A 10670-nucleotide genomic window follows, 5' to 3' on the forward strand; every position below is an offset into this window, starting at 1 on the left:
TTTGTGTTCACTATGAATCCTTTAGAGCCAAGACATTGTAGTTACAATGAGAGAACACCATTTCAATTTCTGCCACTCTAATCACAATTCCGCTTTGAGCACCATTGTTCTTGATAAGATGCCATCCCTCACAGTTCCGCAGACTGAGAAGGAAAAGGGGACTAATGGCATTCTTTACTGTTGCAGGAGAGTTTGGAGAAGTGTACAAGGGACGTTTGAAACTGCCAGGCAAGAGGGAGATCTCAGTGGCCATCAAGACGCTGAAGGCAGGCTACTCGGAGAAGCAGCGCCGGGACTTCCTGAGCGAGGCAAGCATCATGGGCCAGTTCGACCACCCCAACATCATCCGCCTGGAGGGCGTGGTCACCAAGAGCCGGCCCGTTATGATCGTCACTGAGTTCATGGAGAATGGGGCTCTGGATTCTTTCCTCAGGGTAAGGGCGGCTCAGGGACATGGATGGACACAGGAGTATGGTGGCTGGGGAGAAGGGTCCTAGGCACTGCAGATCTTAGCTGATATTTGTTGCTAAAAGAAGATAACAAGCAGAGCTGTGGGCTTCTTGGGAGGAGGATGGGATGGAATAGGGCCTTGATAAATTCTAGCTTGGTGGATGAAATGAATAGAGAGGGGCAGTCTCTTCACAGAGATTGGGCAGACTTTCGACATAGCAGACACCGACACAGCCACCTCCCAGCCAGCTCTCTTCATATGTGGCTTTGGAGATAGAGCAGGCTGCCTTTTTCTGACATCCAGGTCACCTCACCTCTGAGGATGCACTTCTGGGAAGGGAAGGGGAGGAACATGTAACAAGTATCGCGGTTCTTTTCCGGGCTTGAAGACTCCCAGCTGACCTGAAGCCGAGGTGGGATAGCTGAGGGTCTTTGGCTGGGAGACCTACAGAAAACCATCGTCAGAACATGCTCCAAATGGAGCAGGCCCACCATGGAGCCACTTTTGTTTCTGTAGGAGATCACAGAATCACTTTGAGGTGGCCAGGATGCTGGTGTCTGGGCAGTGGGAGCTGACGGCATAGGCTTGGAAGAGGGACCTGCAGCTGACCAGGTGGCTCAGCTGGGGATGGTGGGGGGGAAGCCTGAGAGCACAGGGTGCAGTGGGCAGCATCAAAGAAGGACCTTCTAAGCATAGACTTCAGGGTGATGTCTGGTGACAGGCTACACATGTCGCCATCACTGTGGCTGCAGATCAAACAGCCTTTCCTATAGTCGGTCACTGAAGTGTTGATGGGGCACCTCTCCAGCCAGGTGCTGTGCTAGATGCGGGGCCTATAGAGATGAAAGAAATCTTGCTCTAGTGCTATGCAACAAATCACCCCCAACATTTTAGCAGCTCACAAAACAACAGTTGATTTTGCTCATGAATCTGCAATTTGGTCAGAAGTTGGTAGGGACATCTTTGTTCCCCATGGAATCAACTGGAGTAGCCCAAGGGCTGAGGCTTGGAATCTCCAAAGGCTCCTTTGTCATATCTCAGGCCGTTGATGCTGAATGTCAGCTGGCTCCTTTCCATGGGCCCTGCTTGGGCATCCTTAGAGCAAGCTGGGCCCCAAGAACAAGCATTGCAAGAGGAAAAAGGGGAAACTATATCACTCTTGTAGCTGGGCTTCAGAAGTCACATGGTGTCACTTCCAACATAGTGACAAACCCACCCAGACTCAAGAAAATAGGCCACACATTTTAAGGGAAGGATATCAACCTGATGTCTTCATATACATAAGAGATGAGAGATCTCGTTATGTCTGTCTTATAGAATACAGCCTGCCACAGGGGTAGTCCCTGCCTCTTAAGACCCGAGTGCCCCAAATTTCTAGCAACCACTTGACTATCTTGTACGTTTTGTTTCTCTGAGTGAAGAACAGAGGTATCATACGTGAAAAAGGACTTAAATCTTCCTGGGGAAGCCAGGGAAGGCTTCAAAGAGGAGAATTTATCTGATATTGGAGAATAAGGAATATGCTGGATGGGCAGGGAAGGGGGCAGGTAGGCTGACAGAACAATGTGTTCGAACACTAAAAAAGCAAGAGTAGACCTATTTGGTAAATCCATTTGCAGCTGTGGGTTTGCTCCAGTCCTCAGAAGCAGAGCTTGGGAGCTGCGGTATGGGAGGGAAGCTGGAAGATCATTCTAGAAGCACAGTACTGAAGCTGCCTTTGCAGGGCAGGCACACAGTTTTTGCCTAGTTTGGGTCATTAGGCAGTAGTGGATTTTGTTTTTTCGGGGTAGGTATGAGGGACAACTGGTGTAGATTTGGGGGCCTAGACTCAGGTACTCTGTCTAGGACAGCCTTCTGGAGGGGGAATGCCTTGTATTTGAAACCCCAGTACCTACAACAGTGAGTACCTGATATACGACAGCGGAATAAAAATTATGAACAATTATTTATGGAACAAAAACTTCAGGGAGCGGCAGTGGGTAGAGAGCTGGTCATCCTGGGCCCACATGATCTCTCACTAACTGTTCTTGTAACCGTAAGGTAGGGCCTATCCTTTCCTGGGGGCATTCATTTATGATCTGAGGTCTCATGAAAACCCTCAAATAAACAAGAATAGAAAGTGATGTCAGAAGAAGAGGTTTTTTTCTGGAACCAGCCTCATGACCCTTTCTGGAGTCAGTTATTTCTACCAGTCCCCTGACTGGACCTTGCTGAAAGTCACTGCATGATTTCCCTCCCTGGATCGTACAGGGGACCAGGGAGATGGATTCTTAGGAGCCTGCAGAAAATCCAAACCCCACATCACTTCTGCTCCCAGGGCATGGAGGCATGTTGGGCACTAGCCTTTGTCATGACAATGAGGTCGAGCTTGCAGTGGGAAAAATCCTGGGGGCAAGAGAGACATGCAGGAGACTGAGGAAGGCAGGGCAAGAAAGGAGCGGCGAGGGCAGGCAGTGCCAGGAGGGGAGAGGGAAACCAAGCGTTTCTGAGTCCTCGCACGGCATGGAGGCAGGTAATCTATAAATCTAATTTCAGCCTTACTCCCGAACCCTGGAGCATAGCAACATTAATTGATGTATCTGCTGCTTGATAAAATCGAAAAATAGGTCATCAGTTCAGTTCTACAGGGTCCATCTTCTGGGAAGTGGGATAATTTTAGGATTGCTACTCGGAGAAGAAAGGAAAAGGGTTAGTCCTCAATTCGTGCAGCTGTTTCTATCCTTCTCACTCCTCCCTTCCCATCGGGTGTAGCCTCTTTGGAAAGTGGCTGCAGCTCTGGCCCTGGGTCAAGGTCTGAGAGGTCGTGGGCATGGGGATGCAGTCGGCACTTGAGACATAGCTTCTCCTAGTCCACTCACTGTTCCTGTCCCACTGCAGCACTCAGAAACCCCCACACTCTGGAGGATTGAAAGCTCCATTATTCCATCATTTTTTAACCACACATCCAGAAGATAGTTCATTATTTGCATTATTTGAAATGACCAAGCCATGGGTTATATAGTATACAAATTTATAATTAAATATTTCCTTCTTGGCACTCAAACCTGAGGGATTCAATCTGGTGGGTCTCCCTAATCTGGGGAACAATTCCCAAAGCTCTGATCAATGTCCCACATCTTAGCTAAGTGACCAACATGCTCCATAAAGACTTTTTGTCCAAAGCTTGCCTTAGAGTTGCTACTAGTTCATTCATAGATGGCTATACCAGGAAGACCCTTGGAAGCCACTGAATAATGTCAACCAGGGGCACTTCTCCTCAGGGAAGCTCATTCCTCGGCTGAAGCTGGAAGACAGCAGCCCAGGTGTCAGGAAGAGAACTCCAGATCAGAAGTCCTGAGACCAAGTTCTGCGTGGCTTGTGCCATGAGTCACCCCGTGGCCTCAAGCAAACCTGTTAACTCAATTTCCCAGTCTATGAACTAAAGGCATTGAGCTGGATGAGCTTGAAAGGTTCCTTTCAGTTAAAAAAAAATCTATGATTCATTTTCTTCAAACAAATCAAATAAGGGTTTCATTTCCTGAAGTGGATTTGTCAATGAAAGTTGAAATACCTAAATCCTTCCTGTCTAATATAAGGGCCAGCAAGTGGCTTCAGTGCATTTGCAGAAAAGCAATTTCAGCAGAAAGCACTTCATGAAGGGAAGAAAGTTTAAATCACTTCACCCAGGCCAATATTTCTTCTCTGCACTATGTTTTTACCATGTACTCAGCATGGAGCCGTGTTCTTTCCCGAAGTCACTAAGAAGGGAGTTGTTTGTTTTATTCTGTCTTGTTTATCTTTATATGCTGCTGTTCAGATCTCTGGAAGTTCTTCTTGGGGGGGGGGTTATACCAATCAACCGGGCATCAAACAGTTGAACGTGTCAGAAAAATCTTAATCTGCTTTTATCTTTAAGTTTCATCAAGGTTGTGAGTTCAGCAGACACAACCTTGCCTTTCTTGATACGTGGTTTCCTTGCATATCCTGAAGAAAATGTGTTGCCCATTGCAGAGTCAGCATATTCTGATGGAAAAGGGCTGGACAGGAGTTAGAGGACCCAGATAAAGGTAGCAGCATTAATCTATCATGGCTGTTCTCCCAGTGAAGTTTATAGTCAGCCTTCCCCTCCACGCAGGGTTTGAGGCAGCCATCACCAGTTGATCAGAAAGGGACTATATGGGGGGAAGCAATTTGCCATTCCAGGAGTGGATTACTGTTACTATGTATAATTCAAAACCTCATAGAATGATTTAAGGCTGATCACGTAAGCTTTCTGGACCTCCTTTATGGATTTCATCTAGGAAAACATTATAATATTGCCTGCTTTGCCTACTTACAGGAGCAGTTTTAAGGAGATATATTCATATTCTATGAAGTATGACTTGCCATTCACAAATCAGATAATAGAAATCATTGTTGATTAATTGGTGAAATCACTAGGCCTGCATCATTAGGTCTCAATCATCTACTGCAATGGCAGGTGCCTACCTGTTACCTGCTGAGCTCAGAATGTGCCATTTCCCAAAGGCAGTGATGCCAGGATGTCTCCCCTACTCACTCAGAAAGCCATGAGGAACCCAGAGTCCTGGCCTGTGGTGTCCTCAGTCTCTCTCACCATCCACTTCAGAGGTATAGACCAGAACTGATTTGTGAGACATTACTAAGGTCTTGCTGATAGTAGCAGGTTCATTGCTGCCATCTGAGTATCCACAGGGCATGAAGCTAGCCCTTTTACATGTATTATCTTATTTAACTTCATCAGATCTGTATGAAAAATGGACACTATGCTCTTATGGAAGTCACTGCTCTGGAGGTTAAACAACTCACCCAGCCTCACACAGTCAGTGAGCAGCACAGCCTGGATCCAAACCGGGTCTGTCCGGCTCCAATGCCCAGACCTTTAACCACTTCTTGGTCTTTGTTGACTATCTAAAGATGACTGATCTACACTTTAAAACAAATTAGATAATAAAGTAGCTCTGTTCTGGCTTAAGACAGAAACAGACAGGTTGCTGAATGCACTTTCCACATTGCTCTTCTCAAAGTTGTTTTCAGCCAGTGCCCTCATCAAATGCCAGCTCTTTTGGGAAGAGATTCTGTAAGTGCAGACATCCTCGTTGTTGCCTACTTACAGAGAGAAAATAACAAACCTAATCGAAAAAACATAACTGTGTTATTTGCAGCTGAGATACATTTTTTTTTAATATGCAGAAGTTGCATGACAATTTTCTGAGGAGGCAAATCCTTAGAGACCTACTTGGAGAAAATACATAATGCTAGTGACAAGCTGGCTAACTTTATGGAAGGTGTTGATCAAAGTGCATTAGTGAAAAGAAGGACTTGCATCACTCACTGTACATCCAGCTCTCACAGATGGGCAACATGTGCTGAAAAATCAGTCAGACTTTCCAAAAAAGCAGCTCTGCACTTTCTTCTGGAGTTGCTTAGAAGAAAATGCCATGGAGAAATCACCCAACCAATCTCTGGGACAGATTAGGAGGTGGGTTAAAGCTTTGAGTTCGAAACACCCTGGAACATGGAGTGTGCCAAACCCCATGTGTTTTGGGGGCTGTCCCTCAACAGGATTCTCCAGAAGGAGCAGGGAGAGTCAGGATATTCCACTTCTTCCATTGATCAGGGGGTACAACCCTGGAACATGGATCCAGGCTTGCAATCTTGCACAAGAAAGTCTTCAACAATTCATGCTGTCATTACTGGATATTCTGGTTGTCATTTTTAACTAATAAATAGTATTGTTATAACAGATTTTATCTGACTTTTGCATAGGAAATGCTTTTGCAGGAGCACATGCATAAACAACCTATCTCACGCATGTTTAAGGGAGATAGTCAGGGTATCGTGTAATATCTCACATGTGTAGGTACTCGATGGACAGCTCCTGGCTCTGTCTGTGCTTTCTGCATTTCACGTGAGGACTCTCAGGCTGCCTTGCCCAGAGCCTGTGTTTAGTAGTTAATACAAACTAGATCCCAGAAACACAAAATAGATCCTTCCTCCTCCTACCTCTCCTGCAATCAGAGGAGTCCAATGACTGGGCTGTGCTCTACTTATAGCATACAACTCTTGGCCCTTTGAGGTGCAGTGGGGCTGGACTAGACAGGAAACTATGGGCTTGGCAGCATGGCCCAGGACCCACCAATTTACTGGTGTGTATAGAGCCAAGACCAGGAGCTTTGTGGACCTAAGAGGAAGGCACAGGCTCACTGGCTGAAGAGTCTCTCATCTAATGAGAGGGAGGGAATCTATTGAAGAAATTGTGAGCCACCTATGATTGGAGAGGGGGGCACACTGAGGGTTGTTACAAGCACGACACCAACAGCTCCTACTCGCTAGGAAGCCTACCTGTGCCAGACACTGGGTGTGAGCTTCTCCTACCCCACTGATTCCCAGGTGGTAGGTGTGGCTATCCCAGTGTGAAGGCCGACAGCCCAGGGATTACCCAGGGAAGGTGCCTTAAACATTTGATTTTAGAAATAGGAAGAGATGTATTAGTCTTTCATTCAGCTTATGTTTTTGAGATTTCTCCATCTACCCTAAAGTTTTCAGCACTAACAATACTGTGGTAACCACAAGTGACAAGGTTCTTATCCTCAAAGAGCTTAGGGTGAGGCCACCAGACAGACAGATACCCAGATGCACGTGTGCGCACACACACACAATTCCAACTTGTGATGTGTGCTAAGAAGAAAAATAAGAGCATGTACTTAATGGCAGTAGTCAGACAGTGCTAATCATATTTGAGGGAGAGACATAAGGAAGGGACATTTAGGGATATTGTCTCTAAGGAAGTGACATTTAAGGGAGAAACTGAGCAGAAAGTAGTGGGGGAAATCCAGCAGGAATAGTATGTGTAAGGGCCCTAAGGCAGGAAGAGCTTGTCTTGAGGACACTTGGAAAGGTTGCCAGTCACTGTGGCTCTAGCACAGGAGCGAGGGATGCAGTGGCCTAAGGCAGCAGCTAATCCCACGGGGTCTTGAGGGCCATGCTAAGGAGTTAGGAGATTTTCTTTAATGCAATGGGAGGCTATTAGAGAGTTTTAAACTAGGGAGTGACATGGCCTGATTTATGTCTTTAAAAGATGGCTCTGGCTGGAGAGAATGGATTGTAAGGGGTTGGGGGGGACTGTTATAGGCGATGGATGATGGTGACTTGGTTGGAGTGGTGGCAGTAGAGATGGAGAAAAGTGGATAGGGTTGAGATGTAATTTGGAGGTGAAATTGACAGGGTTTGGCAAGGAGAAGACAACAGAGCATTCAAGGAGAAGGATGGAGATGGCGGTGGGAGGGAGGAGGGCAGCAGTGAGAGGCTTGACTGGCACAGATGGAGACTGACAAGCAGGGGGCCACAGCACCTCTGCCTCATATTGAGCCCATATTGATCCCAGTGCCCTTTGTGTCTCATTGCAGCAGAATGACGGGCAGTTCACAGTGATCCAGCTGGTGGGTATGCTCAGGGGCATTGCCGCTGGCATGAAGTACCTGGCCGAGATGAACTACGTGCACCGGGACCTGGCTGCTAGGAACATTCTGGTCAACAGTAACCTGGTGTGCAAGGTGTCTGACTTTGGCCTGTCCCGCTACCTCCAGGATGACACCTCAGACCCCACTTACACCAGCTCCTTGGTGAGTCCTTCCTGGTCTTCTGAGGTGGAAGTGTGGCAGGTGTGAGAGGTGGCTGCACAAGGCTGGGGAGCTGTGGCAGGGCATCGCGTGGAACTGGGGCCTGAACTGATCTCTTCACTGGGGGAGGACAGTCCATCCTGGAGAGGCAATGGCAGCTGCTTTTGCAGACAAGCAAGCATTTGCATATAGGCTGTGAGGAAGTGTCAGTTTCTACTCTGAAGGCTTACTATTCCCTGGCTAGCAGGAAGAGGAAATTTTGGAACAGATGATTTGGGGGAGTCCAAACAGGTGGACAGTAGCATCTGCCCTTGGCACCTGGGCACGGGCCAGGCTTGCTTCAGGTCTTCCCTCTCCAGTTGGGTGGGCACTGTCACCAAGGTAGACCCATGGTCCCCTTCTCTTCTCCCTCTACATTGCTTCCAGATAGCTGTAAGTACCATATAGATATGAGCACTCTTAAATTAGTATTTCCTGCTCAGCCTCCCCCTCCACACCCTGAGCAGCTCTAATCATCTCTATCCAACTGCCTAGTTCACACAATTCCATTCAGAACTTTAACAAGCCCAAAATAGAGCTCTGGATTTACTCTCCAATATCCCCTCCCCAGTCTTTCCATCTCAGTACTTGGCGCTACTTAATTAAAGACAGAATCCTCAGAATCGGGATTGAGTCCTTGATTCCTCCCCCGCCCCTCCGTGTCCATCCTTTCAGCAACCCCTATAAGTTCCCATGAAATCTATCCCTCTCTTCCATCTCTACTGCCAAGACCCTGTTCCAAAGCACCATTCTCCTCTCCCAGATGGTTACAGTGGCTTCCTAACTGGTGTCCCTGGCTTCCTCTTGTCTCCAACAGCAACAGCATCCAATGTGATTGATCTACTGCTAACTTGCCTGCCTATCTGTCTTCTTTAAACTTACAAAATCAAAATCATGCATAGAAATACAAGGAAAAGAATAAGACTACAGTTCCCCTGAACAGGGTGGGTATACTTTCTCTTAAAGGGCCGGCCAGTAAATATTTTAGGCTCTGCTGGCCAAGTGGCAAAATAGAGAATATTATGCAGATAATTATGTGGCCATTTATGTGTATAACCCTTTTAAAAGGGATAAACATCATTCTTACCTCATGGGCTATAAAGAAGTGACCAGTTAGGTTTGGGGCTCAGGCTATTGTTTACCTGCACCTTGGCTGAAGCATCACATTCACCAGTTACGTTGTGAATCCTTTTACATTTTTCTCTTCATTCGAACAGTTGAAACTTTTTAATCTGTAAAATGGGGACCCTGCTGTGCCTGTTCCTCTGCATTATGGTGTGTCTCTTAGGCATTCTTCCTGCCAGATTGCCTTTCCGAAAGTTTGTAAACACTCACCCTCCACCAGGAACCTATGATGCCTGTCTTCAGCATCCTCACCAGCGCAGGAGGTGATCAATCTTTTAAAATTTGCTAATCTAAGAATGAAAAATGATACCTCGTTTTATTTTAATTTGCATGTTCAACTGGCTGCTGGTGATATTAATGCCTTTTCACAGTGTCGCAGGAATTCGTGTTTCCTCTTCTATGGATTGTCTATACGTGTCCTTCCCTATTTTTAGTGGATTGTTCGTTGGTTTCTTGGAAACGTATGGGAAGTCTCTTTCTATCAGGGATGTTATCCCTTTGCCTGCCATACATGATATCATTCATCTTTCGCCCCATCTGCTGTTCTTTTATGTTGCTTGTGATATCCTCTGGCTTGAAAAGTAGTTGATATTCATGTAATATTTATCTATTCCTCTACATCTTGAATTTCCTGGTTTGTTTTAAAAGTTCTTTTCATTTCAAGGTTATAAAATATTTCTTTTTTTTATTAAATATAGCTGTATACATTAATGCAATCATGGGGTACAATGTGCTGGTTTTATATATAATTTGAAATGTTTTCATCAAACTGGTTAACATAGCCTTCACAGCATTTTCTTATGACAGCTATAACCCAATTATAGCCCAAAAAGAAGGAGAAAGGGGAGAGGGAGGGGAGGGGAGGGGGGAGGATGGGGGGAGGGAGGATAATTGGTGGGACCACACCTGCGGTGCATCTTACAAAGGTACATGTGAAATTTCCTAGGTGTAGAATATAAATGTCTTAACGCGTATAAAATATTTCTTCAAGTTTCCTATACTATCTTATTGTGGAGAGGGTTTGTTCTATATTTGAATATTTAGTACCCTAAAATTTACTTATCTTTTCTAACACTTTATTTTGGAAATTTTCAGGAACACATAGACCTCGATAGATTTTGATAGAGAATAGCCACATAACCACCTCCTAAATTCTAGAATTAAAATCTTGCTACATTTGCTGCATCATGTAACTGTCCACCTATCCATCCATCTGTTCATCCATCACTCCATCTAGTTTTTCAAGATACAGAACGTGGCCATCGATCTAGGAAGTCCTCTAACCTGTCCTTCCCCTTTCCATTCTCATCCCCATCCTTACTCAGAGGCTACCATTGTGAAATTTTCTTTTCTATCGCAGGTTTGTTTTCTAACTTATCTAAGTGTAATCAGACAGCATCTGCCCTTTGTGTCTGGTTACTTTCACTTAGCATAAC

General features: G+C 45.8%; 1 protein-coding gene across 1 annotated transcript in view; it reads left to right on the forward strand.

The window, feature by feature from the left end:
• Positions 1-10670, forward strand: part of EPHB1 (EPH receptor B1) — a 411740-nt gene that overhangs the window by 359995 nt on the left and 41075 nt on the right. Inside the window, exons 11-12 of the mRNA XM_003789410.2 lie at positions 187-434; positions 7858-8073. Of these exons, the coding sequence (XP_003789458.1) occupies positions 187-434; positions 7858-8073 (464 nt within the window). The remainder of the gene's footprint in view (positions 1-186; positions 435-7857; positions 8074-10670) is intronic.

This window comes from Otolemur garnettii, unplaced genomic scaffold (genome assembly GCF_000181295.1).
Source record: "Otolemur garnettii isolate 467f Iridium unplaced genomic scaffold, OtoGar3 scaffold00032, whole genome shotgun sequence".
Taxonomy (NCBI): Eukaryota; Metazoa; Chordata; class Mammalia; order Primates; family Galagidae; genus Otolemur; species Otolemur garnettii.